At 43.7% G+C, this 18,137-nt stretch overlaps 1 protein-coding gene across 1 annotated transcript in view; it reads left to right on the forward strand.

Moving 5' to 3' along the window:
- The window catches only part of USH2A (usherin), a 571,481-nt gene that overhangs the window by 543,359 nt on the left and 9,985 nt on the right, over positions 1-18,137 (forward strand). The window contains exons 64-68 of the mRNA XM_027827110.3: positions 4,913-5,122; positions 8,517-8,755; positions 10,540-10,757; positions 14,122-14,298; positions 15,927-16,010. Of these exons, the coding sequence (XP_027682911.2) occupies positions 4,913-5,122; positions 8,517-8,755; positions 10,540-10,757; positions 14,122-14,298; positions 15,927-16,010 (928 nt within the window). The remainder of the gene's footprint in view (positions 1-4,912; positions 5,123-8,516; positions 8,756-10,539; positions 10,758-14,121; positions 14,299-15,926; positions 16,011-18,137) is intronic.

Below are 18,137 nucleotides of genomic sequence, written 5' to 3' on the forward strand. Positions count from 1 at the left end.
TAAATTCTAGAAGATGCTCTCTGACAGTCACCATTGCAGGGACATTTTCACTTGGTTCTGTTGTTGTTACAAAACGCACCATTAAAGTCATTTGTTCCGTATGGCTGATGTCAGGTGTGCAGTCAAGAATAACAGAGTAATATCTTGCTGACTTCAGATCTGCCACAATCTTCTGTTTGACTTTTGTTGCCAGTAACTGTTTGATCTCATTTTGAATTGCTTTTCCCAGTAGTGGTGTGTGTACATTTCTTGGGTGATGATTCTTCTTAGATGCTCCTGGAGTACAGTATCAAACTTAGCCATCAGCTCCACAATTTTAAGGAAGTTTCCATTGTTTGGCACAAACAGCTGATTTGAAGTGCCACACAGTGCTAGGTTTTGGGTAGCGAGCATTCTCACAATGGCAATGACCTTTTTCAGAACATTTTGGCAGTAAAGAAACTCTGATGCAATCTTCTCTTGATGCTGATCATCTATGGTGGACTTTAACCTTAGTCTCATCTCAAGCTCTTTCCACCTATGGAATGCTCTCTGGTGATTTGCTGCCTTCTCATGGCATGCCAGATTTCTAGCCAGATTTTTCCAGTCCTTTGTTCCTGTAGAACCCAATGTGGCTGGAACATTAGACTGGAAGACTTTGCAACAAAAACAGTATGCAGCATTCTGGGTTTTTGAGTACATAAGCCATGGCCTCTCCACTTTGTCACCATTGGGGATTTCACGCCAGTAATGTGTTGGATGGTAACTTCTATTTTCATTGTCTTTGGGGAACATGAAGTTTTTCACTTGCTGTGGTCCATGCAGTACAAGGAAGTCCCTCAGGCTGCTGCTCAAGTGAGTCCACAGTCCTGGATCATCTAGACTTAAGGAACTAAACTCAGCAGCAGCTGTTTCTTGCACCTCCACCACACTCTTCTCTGATCTACACTTTTCTTCAGGAATGTGCATGGTTAGAGATGCATGCATTTGAGATGGAGATATGGATGCTGCAGTAGCTGCCACGTCACCTGCACTCTGCCTAACTGGAAGATCAGTCATCTCCTCACCACTCAAATCCTCGCTGGGGCCGGAAGGCTCACCGTGAACATTTGTGTCTGTGTATCTCAGGGGAGCTCCTTCCTACTTAAATAGATAGAAAAGCTTCCTTTGCTTTCTTTCTTTTTCTGAATGCTGCCCCAGAGGAGCGTTTTCTTCTCTCACTCATGACTGCTGTTCTGTGCCAGCTATAGTGGCCCTCAACACTCAGTTGAAGGGGACAAATACGCAGGCTGGTAGCAGGGCCTGAGTGAGGGAAGATATCAGCGTCTTAAGGGCCTAACTGGTTCCTACTACTTCAGCTGACTGCCTGTTCTCCTCAAGTGGGTTCAGGGAAGCAGCAGGAAACAGGAAGCTCCCTGAGAAGCCAGTGTTAATCAGTCCAGGCTCCTGGGGGTGCTAGAGAGGACATAAGAGGCTCCTCCTTCTCTCTCTCCCTGCAGCTCCTGCTGCTTTCTGTTATTCCCTCTCATCTTTTCTCCTGCCTGCCTGTTATCTGTTGTGCCCTCCTTCCTCCAGCACAGCACTCCACCATATCTGTGCATCTAGAGCAGAGAGAATACATATACACCAGCAGCAGACACAATTTTCTACACTCTGGGTCCTTGTGGCGCCCGCCCCCGCCTCCCCCCCCAAAGTCTGGCAGCTGAGGCAGCCGCCTCAGTTCACCTCATGGTGAGGCCAGCCCTGACTGCAGGTGAGAGTTTATCCATGGCAGGCTTATTGTGCTAGAGCTGAGGCAGCTTTTTCAGCATGTTTCCGCCACTCCTTATGATTGAGGTCTGTAGGACAGTCACTTGTAACCCAGTTTTTGCCAGGTCTTGGCTGTGCTGTCAGACTTGGAAGCTGCCATATGACCGTTTTGGGTGATTGCTGCTCACCAGTCTCCAAGAACGGGGGCGTTTATGGAGGCCGATTTATGAAGGAGAAAACAAACTCACTTACCTGTGACTGGAATTCTCTAGTTCTCTGAATATATTGCCTCCAGAGAGCTTCTTTCTTTCTGACCCTACTTCAAAGTGCTGTCTGGGCAGGTGGCCAGCAAATTGATGAAGAGGTCTGAAATACTCCTTCTGTAGATGCTTTTGGAGCCCCTTCGTGGCTTTCTTGAGACACTGCACCCACTAATGTCTGTACAGATTTTGGCAGGGTTCTGAGTCCACGCACTATGATGTAAGACTTAATGATTATTGAAGCAATATATTAAAAGAGTTAAAGTAACAAGTACCTTATTTTGATGGTTTTCTTCTTTCCATACACTGTAGTCCCCGAAGTCTCTACTTATATTGGTAGTCTAGTGCCATGATCACTTCCCCCACACTCTTATCCTTGTTCTGCTCTTGGCTAGCTTATTTTTTATGGCTTTATACAATACATATAGCAGGTAATGCTTCTGTCTGCAGTCTTTTATGAATGTTATTGCATGCCCCTTATGTTAGCTGCATCACACCTCAGAATGATGCAGTGCAACTTCAGAAGACTTTCTATTATTTTGTTTGTGTACAAAAGCATACCACATAGCATTACATTAATCAGTGCAACAAGCTGTAAAGGTTCATGACTGCTGTGTGATGCATTTTTGAAAGGATCATGACAGAGCCTTCAATTTTTAATAGATGCAATTGACTGCAGGTGCAGATGCTAGCAGTTGGATGTATAACTGTCTGATTTGCATATACACTCAGGCAAGTGTCTAAATATTAGCATTTATGTCTGCAATTAATACTTATATCTCAGAATCTCAAAGTGCTTGCTATCACTAATTATCACAACACTCCCTTAAGGAAAGTATTTTTATGCCCATTTACCCTTTTACAGATGGCTAAACTGAGGCCGAGAGAAGTTAAATGATTTGCTCATTAAGGCCTCACAGGCATGTTCCCATAGTTCAGAATAAAACTCTGGAGCATTTCACCCCAAGGTTGGTATTGAGTCAATACAGGTGGATCTCTTCGAACTGTACCCTGCCTAAGAATTTGCCATCCATGAAGAAAAATACTCCTTAAAATGAGCAACTATTGTCAAATCTTTGTAGCCGCAAGGACTTAACCGAGATAGTGTTTGGCCTGTTGCAGTAGACTGAAAGGAGTTTGACTTCAGGAAAACTTCTCTGCAGAGATCACTGAAAGAAAAATATGATGTGCAAACTTTTTGGTATAGGATCTCATTTGTAGTAGAGTTTGCTTTAATAGTAGTATGTGCTAGCAAGAGTATGAGAAAGTAACTTTGATTCTTTAACTTTAGTTGACATCTGCAGTTTTTGAATCACAACACTTAAAGCCCTTGTATGTTTTTGGTTCTCTCCTGCACCTGACCCCTTTTAAAATGTAAGCTCCCTGAACATAGGTGTTGTAAATTCAGAAAACTGAAAGTTCTCCAGGCTCTGTTTTAAAAAAAGCAAGATGCGAACTTAAAAAAAAAAAAAACTGTCCAGAAGAGATTTTGTGAGAACGTGTTTTACTGTAGTTAGAACTGCTCAACATGAAAGCTTACTAAGGAATACTTATACTAAAAATCACTCAGACAGTCCTCTTGTATTGCCATTTAGATCTATCATTCTGATTGATCACTATGTGGTTGCCTATTATTGAGCCTAATTTAACCCTATACACTCACACATCCATCTATTCTGTCTATTGTACCTGACATTCTACAAATTACTTACTCATGCAAATGATGACCTAAGGCAACCTTTTATGATATTCGTGTTTAATTATACAAATGGTTTTTGATAAATAAGATTATACATCCTTCCATATGTTTATGCACTCCTTGATGAAAGCAAAATTTAATTTTCATGCAGATTTGTTGGAGACTGTGTTTAATAAGTGCTGAGTTTTATGTAGTCTGCAGATCAGTCTGGTTTTGGTGAAGCTGACAAAATCAGTAGGCATAGTTCATAGAGACGTGCAGTTTTTAATCAGGCCTAATTCAAGCTGCTGTATTTTGAAACCTTGGAACTGAAACCACTCTCTTTGTGCTAGTATAATAAAGCAAATGTTATTGCAAAAATAAATGAATAAAATTAGAGGTGCTGACTTACCCATGCTTTTCAATGTGTTTTCTTTATATTATACTTTGGATTACTGACAATTTTGCCAAATGATTAATTATATTAATATATTTAATTGAGTGGGGTCCCTTAAAAACTTGCCAGTTGCCTTAAATCACTAAGGTCCTGCTTCTGTAATTGGATCAGTGCAAGGGGAACTTAAATCCCATGCAGAGCCACATTGATTTAGTTGGACCTATTCACAGGCAAAAAAGGCATAACCCGCAGGGATACAATAGCAGGTTTGGGGCTAGGTCAGTATTTGCAGTTTGCCCTTGGAATTTGCAATAGTCAAGGGAATGCTGCCCTTTCTTACCTTATCTTAGATAAGATAAGGTAAGTTTTCTAGGGCCTCCTCTGTGTACAGTATTACATGGCAAACAAAAGTTTCTGTTCTTAAATCAGCCTTGCAGGAACCTCATGAAAATGTACTTGCCCCCCTTAATCATAATGGTGAAAAGCTAGGAATGAGCGACAGGGGACGGATGACTTGATGATTACCTGTTCTGTTCATTCCTTCTGAAGCACCTGACACTGGCCACTGTTGGAAGACAGGATACTAGGCTAGATGGACCTTTGGTCTGACCCAGACTGTGGCCATTCTTCTGTTCTTAAAAATATTTTATTCCCCTCTTTAAAAAGAATTGATTTGAACCAGAGGGAGGGACTAGAGAAATGTCACAAAATTGTCTTAAGTTACAGTGCAGTTTTATCTTGCCACCAGTAAAGCTGTGTTAGCCCCATCAACTCAGCACCTCCCAGGAGTGTTCAGCATCTTGCAGGCTCAAACCATTCACAAATTGCTCTTTGTTTTGTTTTTTCAAGGTCTGGTCAGTAAACTCTGCGGGCCGGACTCCTAGCAGCTGGGCACGCTGTAGAACAGGCCCTGCCCCTCCTGAAGGCCTCCATGCGCCCATGTTCCACACTGTGGCTTCTACGTTAGCTGTGGTAAACATCAGCCCCCCTCTTAAGCCAAATGGGATAGTTAGTCTCTACAGGCTGTTCTCTAATAGCACCAGAGGGACCGATGTGGTGGTGAGTGTTTATCAAGCTATTCTATTTGTATTTCCAGTTGAACTCTGGACATTTTTTTAGGATTTTAAGTCTGTTAGCTTCTTTTTTTTTTTTTTCTACTTAGCAGTGCTCTCTTCTGGCCGAAGAAGGACTGACATCTCCACTTAGCTAAATGTTGTGCTTCTAAAAGACTTAACCTTGATTCCAGAGACTTTATCATTGTGTTATATAGTGAGAAAATGTGGGGGGATCCAATGCAATGTTCCTGGGAGGTTATTGATTACATTGAAATACAAACTTTCCAAAAATTTGTTAGCCCAAAAAGATTAGACAGAAATTACAGCTGGTAACCAAACAGCTGCTCCCTTTGGACATTACTGTGTTTTGACTTATGGATTTTAAGGCCAGGGTGGTTGCCCTGAAAAGCTTTCCAGTTGGCACAGGGATAATATTGTGTAGTAGCTTACAAAGTACTGGAAACACCTAGGAATATTGTAAACAGTGTGGTAATGTTATCTGGTTATCCAATTCAAAACTGAAAAGTTTATAATAATGACCACTGTACATGCATCTGAAAGCACTGCTGAACTCTCAGTGATTATTTTATAGCATTTAAGAATGTTTCAGTCCCCCAGTAGCTCAGCAACTCCTACAACAAAATGTTACAAGAACTGGTAGAAAGATAGCAAGAGGCTTTCAGTGTGTCTCACAATTAACATGTAACAAAGGTGTGTATATATCATGTCTCTAGCATGCAATATGAGCCCTTTCCATGACCATCCCCGTCACAGCTCCAGGGGTATGTGGGACAGGTACAGCATATAGGGTGTCTAAGGATTCCCTTCTTCATCTGCTCCTTTCAGCCCTATGGTAACTTCCCTTCTGCATAGCCAGCCCCTCTCCCCAAAAAAAGATTAAGTGCTGTGTAGGATCTTTTGTGGCCAGTTAGATTCTACATAGAAAACAGAAATATCATTGAGGGGGGAAATCATGGATCCAGTGCTTAATTGTCATCTTTGTTCTTCTTTAAGCAGTTTGGGGAGTGTAATGATGTTGTTTAAAATAGTAGCTTTTAGGTTTTAAAAATCCCATGTTCCTTTGCTTAAAATGTATAAAAAGCACTAGAAGGCCTAGGGCTTTGCGGATCTGAAACACACAATGATCATCTGACATGAGTCGTTTCTTTCTTTTGGTTTGAGCTGGTAACACCATCCACAGTGTCTCAGTTCTTTGCTGCACCCAGGTTGGGTCTGAAGTTTAATCTCAGTAAGTCAACAGCTAGAGAGTTTGGAGTCCGTGAATGTGGAACCAGACAGGCAATCTGCTAAACAGGGGGGCCTGGCTCTAAAGGAGATGTAAGGAACCAAGTGTGGCATGGAAATAATTGAAAAGGACAATGTAAAAGGCAGATCCAGCCCACCCTCTGGCCATGGAAGGCCTAAACATGGTGGGCTCAGTGTCGTTCTGCTGCTTAAGGTGGGTGGGGGACAGAACCGGGGGAGCCCATGGAGGGTTCCGGACCGCTTTCCTCTCCTGTGGGCTTCAGAGCTACGCTCCATGGGGTCTTCTTGTTCCTTAGCATACAAGGGCCCTTTGACTAAGGGATGAGTAGATTTGCACTTTGCAATCTAATGCCCAATCCCCCATATACAAAGAGAGACTCATAAAACGAGGGGATCACTGCAGGCTTCAGTGAGTTTGTGGAGCAGCTCTGTTTCTTCTCTGAGGCCTGTTACAAGGCAGCATCCAAACCAGGTAACTTCGCTAAGTCAGGAAATCTGTATTGTTCAGCCTGGCTTGAAAACAAAAAAGAGTGACCACAGACCTTGGGCCAGGGTAGAAGGTTGTGAAGAATGCCCAGAGCCATACTGCACAAACCAAGGCAAAATGTCACACAAGTCTGAGTAAAGTAAGGCTGATATTATCAGCTTTCAAGTGCTGTACAATTCAGTGGCAAATGGGAACCTCCATCCTTCACACATCCCATTTCTTATGCTCAGCATCCTCCATGCCTTTGTGTCTATGTCTCCATCTGTCAAGGCTTAACTGTGTTCATCTTTTATAGTAGTATGTGCCCATTCTCCCACTACCCCAGTCTAATCTGGCATGGAAGTGGCTGGAAACACTGTCTTCCTTGCTCATCATTCCTGTCTGTAAGCATAAGCCATCTGCTGTTTGCTGATAGCACGGCCTGTCCTTATCCCTCTTATGATGATCAGCTGGGTCCATATCTACTTGAGCCTGCATGTTCTTGTCACTTACCCTTTCATCTCTCCGTTGTCTTTCTCTTCTCATCCCCTCAGACCTGCCATGTGGCTGCTGTGACTGCAGGGGTGTCTTGCTTCTCCATCACTGAGTGGAAGGCATTATCAAACTCTGACTTTGTGTGCTTTCTGTCTTGTCTTGATGCTCTGTTTCCTTGCTGTCCTCCCTGGGACTCTGTGGCCTGTGCCATTTGCCTTGCTTAATCACCACAGCAGGTGGTTACTGTGATTGAAATTGCTTTTTTCTACATGCTGTTTGATTTCTTTGGATCTGGAAACCATACCCACAAATGACCGCAGCGAATTGGAGAAACAGCAGCTCCAGGAAGCAGCATGGTTTGCTTTTTCCTTAGTTATTTGCTGTTATATTATTAGTTATAGCTTTCCACACAGTTCCTATCCACACACATTTCTTTGTGCTATTTAACTCAGTTTCTCTTTAAAGGTTGATGGATTCAGTTTTGCTGAGAGGGTTTCCTATGGGCTGAAATAGAGGACACATCCCTTCAGTGCCACTTGTGCAGGATATTAGGGCCACTGGCTCTGTGTATGCAAAGATCTCCTGGACATTCATAGAATCACAGAAGATTAGGGTTGGAAGAGATCTCAGGAGGTCATCTACTCCAACCCCCTGCTCAACTAAACTCAACTAAATCGTCCCAGCCAGGGCTTTGTCAAGCCGGGCCTTAAAAACCTCTAAGGATGGAGATTCCACCACCTCCCTAGGTAACCCATTCCAGTGCTTCACCACCCTCCCAGTGAAATAGTGTTTCCTAATATCCAACCTAGACCTCCCCCACTGCAGCTTGAGATCATTGCTCCTTGTTCTGTCATCTGCCTGTCATTCTTTGACAATGTCCACCAACTTTTCAGGGCCAGCAGTGTGATCCTCATAATGCTGGATGTAGAGGTGTTTGTGCATAGCTGCTTCACGAGTGCAGTCCATCACAGGACTTAAACAATGGGAAAGGCCTTGTACAGACCCACTGCACTGGGTGAATTTCACCCTGTATGACTAGATGATGAAAGATAAGGTCAAATCTGGGTTCCCTAATCAAAGTCAAAGATTCTACCACTTAGAACATTTAACGAATCTGACTTAGCATTTACAGTGCGCTGTGCTGTGTAAAGTTCTCTGTCGCCTTTTACAGTTGTCTGAAGGGACTGCCACCCAGCAAACGATACATGGACTTAAACCTTTCACCACCTACTCTGTTGGTGTAGAGGCCTGCACATGTTTCAACTGTTGCACCAAAGGACCAGTCGCCCAACTAACCACTCAACCAGCACCACCCTCTCAACAGCCCCCTCCACATATACATACCATAACCTCAAGAACAGCTTTTTTCCAATGGAATGCACCTCGGTCTCCCAATGGCATTGTGGAAAGGTAAGATTCACAATCTGATTTAGACTTCCAAAGCCAACTCAGAGATTTAGTCATCTTAGATAATCTCATGTGCTGTTTTTAGTATTCTTTTATATATTGGTAAATTATGATGATGATGATCTCCAAATTGGTGTATATTCCATGCAGAAGAAATCCTCCCAACAAGTGCTTGCCCTCCTTGGGCATCTTCTCTCAAGCAAAACATTGTACAGGTAGAGGAACCTTGCAGTGTCTCCTAAATGTTAATAAACTTGGATTTTGCTGGAGCAATCAGGGAAGTGAATTTCAGAGTCAGGCGATGGAAAACTTCCTATCTCTGCCACTCAGCCACTCACATAGAGAGACTGTTAGCAAAAGCCATAGAAATCAACTGTTGCGAGGTGGGGGTGGGAGAGGAGGAGAAAAAGCAATGCTCTCTAGACTAGACAGGACCAAAGCACAGAGGGTTTTATAAATCAAAGTCAACATCTTCATTTGCACCTTGAGCCAATCAGTTGCCAGTGTAGTCTATGGCGAGCAAGTGTAAATCTTTCCATGCAGCAAGCACACTCAATAAGGGCCCATTCCTATCCCATTTGAGTCATTGGGAGTTTTTCCACTACAGAGTAGAGGATCCAGCCCTAAGCAGGCAGCAGCACTTGATGCTTCTGAGTGGTTTTCGTTGGCAGCCTCAGACAAAGTGCATTGTACAATTCTAAATTAGTCTGTATTTTACAGCATCATGAGTGTACTCACACCAGAAACCAGATGATCTATGGCGTATTTTGCATAGAAATGGCAGGTTCACATACAATATCCTGTATTGCCCCACTCCCCAAATGCCCCACAGCAAGCTTAGCCATCAGAACCAGTGAAAAATCATCTTTAACCATGAATTAACGAGAAGCAAAAAACTGCTGCTATTCTGCAAGTGGAAAACCTGCTTAAGCCAAAATTAAATGTAAAGCTGTTCATGTCGCTCACCAGCACCCACTTCCTCCAATCCCCTGCACCTAGGTATGGATTCACCTGTGGGCTGTCCTGTTGAGTCCTTCCACAAAATGTCCAGTTTTCAGGACAATATTGTGTACTGTACTGAGGTTCAGTTCTTAAGCAGTTACTGTAACTAGCAACATGCTCCCAAAATGGTCACCTGTTCCCTGTCAGAGAGGGACAGCATATTCCCCCATCTTCAGCACACCATGAATCCAAGCCCAAGATGGCAACTGCCTGGTATGTGTGTGACAAAGAGAGTTTTTAAGTACTGACCTTGCACATTTATATTCTCCCAGAATGGACTTGAAATGCAGCCCTGCTAAGGCATAGCAGGGATTAACGTTTCAGCCTGAGTTTCACCAGGATCGTAATGAGGCAAGTGCAATTGTGCACCAACCAAGAGTTGCACTTGCTGTTTTGCACCAGCAATAAGTTGAGAGCGTAACTGGCATCACAGATATATATATCTTATAAATACCAAAGATAGGTAGCTAGATTTAACTACCTAATTTGCAGGTGCAAGCAGTTAGATGTGAACACGTCCACAGTTTCATGGTAGGCACAAAATTGCAGGTGTCAAACTACAAGCATAATCGTTTGTGGGCATGGGATTAGAGGTCATCACCCTAAAATCAGGACCAAAGCATTAGAGAGTGAATGGGATTTAGAGTGTCCAAAAGCAATGAAGCTGAGATCCATCTCATTAACTAGTAACCGGACATCTAGCAGCCAGAGTGAAACAGTGCTCACTGATCGTTTGTTTGTTCCTCTGATAAGACTTTCATCAAAATGTCAATTTTTTTCTCTAGCTACGAACTCCACATGTACACTGCTTGCCCTCCACATTTACAAACACAAGCAAAGACCTGTAACCCTGGACCAATTGAAGTGAAGTATACAGGTAAAGATCAGAATTCCAATGTGAGTGATCTTCAGCCTTACACAATCTACAACATGAGAGTGGTGTCTTACAATTCTGTAGGCAGCAGTGCTTCAGAGTGGACCAGCTTTACTACCAAGAAGGAGTGTGAGTATATAGTGACCATAAAGAGCAATTCTTGAGTCTGAAATACCCATCTTTCTAGTCTGTGGAACTGTATAGCTCCAGAAAAAACGTGGATCATTTAAGTCTGTTCCCATCCATTTCACAGAACTAACTACATCATTCCCACTAGCATCCTTCCAAAACTGTTCTGAACATCTCTAATTAATATATCTCAGCCACCCACTCCTGGGAAGTCTAATCCACCATTTGATTGCTCTTATTGTTCAGAACTGTTTTCTTGGCGTCTAGCCTAACCTTTTCCTTTCTTAGTTTAAGATCCTTGTCCTTCCATTATGAATTCTGTTCAGTGGGAAGTATTAAGTATGTCCTATTTTTCATGAATGCATCCTAACAAGGCAACAGTTTAATAAAAAGAAATATGCCCAGTAAAGTGGTAGGCAGGGTGTAATAATGATTGGAGCAAACAAAATAGAAGGGGGACAGAAATTTTAGAAGAATAATGGGTATTTTGCCTTGGCAATCTATATGCTATAACCTGGCAGAGTAAATTTCCTTGGCATACCCCAGCCCAAAAGACTTATAAAAATCACATCTTTAAAAAACCTGTTTACATCAATAGTTATTCAGTATGTAAATGTATAAAATGTATTAAAACCTAATCCAATAAATCATGAACTTCTATTCAGTTCCACTAAGGTGTTGCAATAAAGTTCAAGGAACTTCACAGTTGTCCTTATGCTGCACACTACAGCCATTCTGAACTCCACAGTGACCCTGGAGATTGATTTTACATTCTCTTCCTCCACAAGCATAGGATTCTGCCACTTGAGCTAAAGGAGAAACTCCCTTAGCTCTCAGCAGTACAGAGCCTATGATACTCAACTGAACAGTACTGATTTGATCTAGTAGAGAGCAGTGCTATGCATTACTAAGTTAATTACAATATTGATATATTCCACATCAACCCCTCCGAGCCACTAAAATCTTTGCATTCATTCTGGTTCATTGTGTCTCCTTCATTAGGAAGAACTAAAACATTTCATTAAAAAAGGAGGCAATGGTTTATGGGCATTCTTTGTTGTAAGTACAGTGCCAAAAGCATAACAAATTAACATGTCTGCATCACGTAAGTGAAGTTGCTTTCATCGAAGACAATATTTGGGAACTGGGACTTGATGATATACTAATGTACTGCACTACTGATTGATTAGTCAGGGCAGTGAATTATTGTACTTGAATTGCTGTTTGTAAGGGTTTTTAACTATCTCTGAAAATAAACTAATGGTTCAAGAAAAAGCTTTAAAAATGAATGGATGCCAAAAGGACATAATTCACTCTCAAAGCAGTTAGGTTTGGAGAACAAATATATTAACTTCAGCTAGTGCTTTGGGCTTAGTTGCAGTAAATATTGATTTGATATGAAAAATAGCCTCCAATTATAGTTAATAGTAATAAAGATATTTTACCTGTTAAATGAGAGGAAAAATGCAACAAAACAAGAGACAATTATGCTACCATCCAGGAGACACTAACCAGTGGTGTCTCCATGAATAGGAACCTTGTATGCCAATCAGTGCTTAAAATGCACCTGGCTGAAAGGGGCTCTATTTCCAGCAAATAAAATTCCAGTAGCTCCAGCCAGGTCACTGAGGGGTGGTCATTTCAGTCCTGCCTGGGGTGAAAACGCCTTAGGATTGGCCACTTGCCTGCAGGGGCGGCGAGTTATATGGGCCCGTGGTGCCCGTGCTCCAGCAATATTCATGGCCTAGGTGCCTGGCTCCACCAATGTTCAGGGTCAGGTCTCTCCCCCCAGCCCCACCTGCTCCCCCGCGCACCTCCCCAGGAGCGGCCCCAAGCCCCACGTGCCTGCGCCCAGGGCAGCAGGTGGCCCTCGCTGGCCGCTGCCTGAGGAGGGAGGAGGTGCACATATGATGGCAGCCCCACCCAACACCCACCACAGGGGAGGTGAGGGGGGCTTCCTGGACCTGAGAGGGGCCTTAGGAGCACATGCAGTGACAGTTATGCAGGGTGAGTGTGCTGCTGGGGGGGTGAGAGAAGAAAGGGCTCAGGGGAGTCCTCCTCTCTGCTCCCAGCTCCAGGGCAGCCTGCCTGCACCCCAACACCCTCATCTCCAGCCCCGCCTCAGCCCAGAGCCCTCACCCCCCCCGCCCCGGCACCGCAACCCTCTGCCCCAGCTCTGAGCTCCCTTCTGCACCCTGAACTCCTCAGCCCTCACCCCTGCACCCCAACCCTCTGCCCTAGCCCTGAGATCCTCCCACACACCAAACCCCTCTGTGGGTGGGGGTGGGGGTGGGGGCAACTTGGACCCGTTCTGGGCCCCGCCAAAAATTATACAAAGCTGCCACCCCTGCTTGCCTGCCTCCCTAGGGTGTAAGCAGCCAATCAGAGCAGTTGCTGACCCAGACACAGCTCTCTCACCCTCCCCTCTGTGGAGGAAAGAGGCGGGAGCAGAAGGAGCCCGGTAGCAGCTCCTCTGCTTTTGTGAGAGATGGGGTGGCTCTTCTGTTCCTCCCCACTCGAAGCGGGGGACGTGCCCCAGGAGGAGCAGAGGTGAAACACTGGGAGCAAAAATTATTTTGGGGGGAGAAGCCAGTGTTTTCATTTCTGTAGAAGATGACAGGTGACCCCTACTCCCTCCCTCCTCCACCCCAATACATTTTTTTTTAATACCACTTGAAGCTCTGGTGCCAGACTTGTTATTGGAGCGGGGGAGGGATAGCTCAGTGGTTTGAGCATTGGCCTGCTAAACCCAGGGTTGTGAGTTCAATCCTTGAGGGGGAGCCATTTGGGATCTGGGGCAAAAATTGGGGATTGGTCCTGCTTTGAGCAGGGGGTTGGACTGGATGACCTCCTGACGTCCCTTCCAACCCTGATATTCTATGATTGAACAGAACATGGTCTTGGCCTGTTACACTGGTGTAACCCCAATAGCATTTTACCAGTGCAGCTGATAGAATATAACTCATTCCTTGTGTTGAATGTCTTGATCCTTAATTTTTGGAAGTCATTTTATTATTAATTATTATGTATTACAATGGTGCCTGTACCCCCCAATCTAGCAGGGGTCCCCATTATACTAGGCATTGAACAGCCATAGTAAAAGGCACTCCCTGCTCCAAGGAGCTTACGCTCAAATTTTACTAATTTTCCTAGTGGGTTTCACTTAGGGTGCAGATACAATATATTTCAGTGTGATAATGGCAAGGGCAGCCTCCTCCTGTAGCCTCTCCTTGGTTTTTTTCCATAGGGGGGTATGTGTGAGAGAGTCTGTAACACTTCTTATTTGGTGCATTTATTTTGTGCAACCCAGTGAGATGCCTACAGTATATAAACCAGCTGTTTCCTTTGTCTTTTCCCCCACCAGTACCTCAGTACAAAGCTCCATTTTCAGTTGTCAGCAATTTATCCATGGTCTACCTAGACTGGAGTCACACTTTCGTACTGAATGGACAGCTGAAGGAGTATGTGTTAACTGAGGGAGGCCAGCGTGTCTACAGTGGCTTTGACACCATGCTGTATTTACCAAGGACATCAGCCAAAAGTCAGTTTCAATTTCCCATTTCAAGGACTGTGTTTATCTATTACATGTTAAATTTTACGAAGTCGGCCAGCCATTGCACAGCAGTGGACTGTCTCTTTAGACTTCTAGTTTCCTTGAAAAGCTGATGTTGTATGTATAGTAAGGTACTCTTTATCCTGATGATTGAATGCAGTTTTCCATCAAAACTCCTTTAGTACCTACTGTGATTATAGGAACAGTGGTTATATGAGGTACAGGGGCGGGTGAGGGGAATTGATTATGTTTCTGGAATAAATTCTACCCATTCCATGGGATGGGTATAGATGGCCAGGAAACACTGCGAGGCTGACCTCCTGGAGTTTACTACAGATCTTCCTCTCAAAAGGAGGAGTGGACAAAGATATGATGTGCCCTCTACCGCCACCATGACCCTTTCAGGGCTCGATTCTGGAAGGTGCCGAGGACGATAGTCCAATCCGGCACATGCTTAACATTAAGCACAACACTCGTTTTGCTGAAGTTGATGGGACGATTCACATGCTTAGAGTTAACCACATGCTTATGTATTTTGCTGGATTGCGCTAGAGTGTGCAACACCTTGCAGGATTGAGCCCTGGATGAATCACGGAAGCAGGTAGAAGGTGTATCCTCCCAGCCCTGTGGACATTTGGGATCCATAGGGAAGAGAGCCCTTATACCATGGAAGGCCATCACCTCCATGTTGCATCTATATCTGCTCCTTTCATTGGCTGCACGGATTCTACTGGCACTATACTGCTTTTGATAAAGTGCCATAGGCATGAGAAAATCTTCCTGATTAAGATGCTTAAAATTGTGATAATGCTTTCCAAGGAAGGCCAGTAACTGCCAATCTAAATCGATGCTTAAGCTACAAAAGTCATTCCAAGTAACACACTTTGGTGGGACAAGGGACTGTTGTGCTGGGCAATGTGTGCAGAAAGTATGGCAGCAGCTGGACAACGCTTTGCCCAGCTGTCTCTTGACAAGTTTTAGTATGACCTTAGCTAATATATTTGCTTGCTGGCTGTGCATGTGGGCACAGTGCATCTCACCTCCTGACTTGGTAAAGAGCACGGCCATTTTCAAGTGCTCCAAACAATTCCTCAGACCAAGCAAAATCACCAGCCCGTGAGGAAATTATGGCTCAGCTAGATTTCAGCTTTCAAAGTTCAACCTTTTTTGCTATAACCCCTATTCAAAAAGTTTGTTTATTTAACAATGGGAAGGGTTTGTCTGGGGGTTTTGTATATTCCCATTATAAGAAACAGGGCTGAGGGTTTGTCTCGAAGTTTCTTTAAACTGTCAGACACAGAACACAGCATGCACAATTCCATTTGATTTGGAAAGGTCATGAGCCTGTGAAAATGTGGGGGTTATAGGGGAACATCACAACTACAAACAAGACCACTGTAATATACAGTTTAATAGCTGAATATTAGTGGATTATCAGGCTTCAGGGCTATATTGGGATCCACTAGCGTTGACTGCTGTGCCTGTGGGGAGTCCCATTGTGATTGTGCGTGAATGCAGCCGTGCACATTAGCAGCTCTTGGTGGAGGATCAAGGCTGACGCATTTTGATTGTCCCATTTGAGATTTCTAACTCAGTATTTTGCCTTTTTTGTTCAGCCTTTTTCTTTCAAGTAACGTGTACCACCGATGAAGGGAGCGCCCTCACACCAGTGATCAAATACAGCACGGCTACTGGACTGGGTAAACCTGTAGAGACGTTACCTAGCTCCTACTAATTATGTGTGAATTTGTGCTGAGCAATTAGGTGTAACGCATACTGGATCAGATCAGATTTGGAATAGAAGTTATTGATCTGGCCCAAGTTATTTCTTGAAGCATTAAGGTATGTGGCTAATGTGTCTTTGTCACCAGCTGAATTTATTCAGGAAGTTTCTCTTTATTGAAGCAGGTACTGTCTTGGAGCTTCTTTTAAACCAATGAGAATTTCACACACAGTTCTTTCCCTCCCACCAAAAAAAATCAAACAAATGCAAAACCTGCTAACAATGTACATCAGCACCACAGTAGGGATGGTAGCTTACTGCCCGTGTTAAAGCTGAAATACAAAGCAAATCAAAACCCTTTGGGCCCTTTACTATTCCTTCAGAAGGTATAGGAACAGTGTCATGATTTTTTTTAAATGCTGCATGGTTTGGCGGTGAGTTTCTCTTTGTTAAACCTTAGAAAGATCAACTCCTGACCCCTCTCTTGGTTGCAGGTCTCTTGGGAGGACTGGAATGGGGTGGTGACATCACAATAAATAGGCTGAAACTTGAGTTTTCCAGTCTTCAGCTGAGGAAGAGGGATGTTGACACAGGGCCTGATCTTGTTGAAATCACTGGAAGTTTTGTCTTTCATGCTGAGGAAAGCAGGGTCAGGTCCATAGCCTGCCCAAAGAGCATCCAAATACAGAGATTTTGCTGCTGTTAGATACATAGGAACATAGGTGTAGACCTGAGGATCATCTAATTTAGTCCTGTCTCCAGCGGTGGCCAACAACAGAGGAAGATATAAGAACCCCACAGTAGACAGATGTGGAGTAAGCTGCGCCTCTCCCCCCAGTGTTAGGTCTTATCCTGATCTCTGACAGAGATTGGCTTAAAACCTGAAATACAAAGTTTTAATATTCCTTTAAAAACCTTAAGTATAATAACTCTATATGTTCTTGATATCCATATAAATGTCCACTCCCTTATGTTCTTAGCCTCAACAACATCCTGAGGCAGTGGGTTCCACGGACTAATTGTGCATCAGGTGAAAAGTATTTCCTTTTATCAGTTTGGAATTTCCCACTGCTGAATTTCATTGGATGTTCCCTTGTTCTTGTGTTGTGCGTCAGGGAGAACAGTAGCTCCCCATTTTCCTTCTCTAGACCATTCATTATTTTATATACTTGTATCTTGTCCCCTCGTATTCATCTCCTTTGTAAGGTAAACAATCCCTATCTTTTCAGCCTTTCTTTCTGTAAGAGTTTTTCCATGTACCTAATCACTCTTATCACCCTTCTCTGAACCCCCTCTAATGGTGCAAGATCCTACTACTGCACACATCACGCCAGCTGAGGCTGTAGTATGGATTGATATAAAGGCATTATACTTCATCCCTTTCCTTATGCAGCCAAACATCTTGTTTTCTTTTTTGACCACTAGTTCTATCTCAGACATATCATCCACGAGACAGATCAGATTAAGGTAAATCACCACACCAGTTTCTAAGGAGAAACAATGGAACTTCCTGGAAGCAGAGCCCTGGCAGATGTAAACAATTACAAATTGCCATGGGGGCCCATTGTTGGCCTGTATCGGAGATTCCTTTCTGCAAGTGCTGATATTAGTTTTCTGTGTGAGCCACATCCAAGTTCGTATTAAGCCATCAGTGTGGGCCAGTCTCAATATGCAGGTGTGGCGGAGCAGTGGATTACTTTTTAATCTACTAGAAGAGTGGAGGATATTGTCAGCGTCCTGCATTAAACCCTTGCTTCCTGAACCAGAAATGGGGAATAGGGATAATCACACTGTGAAAACCCCTTAGGTGTCTTTGAACCAAAGCTGAAATAGGACTTCAGAGCCAAAACTATTTTGTTTTGTTAGACACAACATTGACACCTGATTTCATTTTCTTGGCCAGATGTCCTTTGTGTTGAGGGGTGGTAAATAAACTTCATGTATTTGGTTTTTTATAACCTAGAAGTGGCTTTGTGGCAAAGGCGTCACCTTTCCTCTGTTCTTGTTTCTGGGGCTCTAGCACCCTCAGCCCTCTTTGGATGCATCGCTGCATATCCTGCAAAGCTACTGTTGCTACAAGGCGTTTCCTCCCCCTGCCCACCAT

This window comes from Chelonia mydas, chromosome 3 (assembly GCF_015237465.2).
Source record: "Chelonia mydas isolate rCheMyd1 chromosome 3, rCheMyd1.pri.v2, whole genome shotgun sequence".
Lineage (NCBI taxonomy): Eukaryota > Metazoa > Chordata > Testudines > Cheloniidae > Chelonia > Chelonia mydas.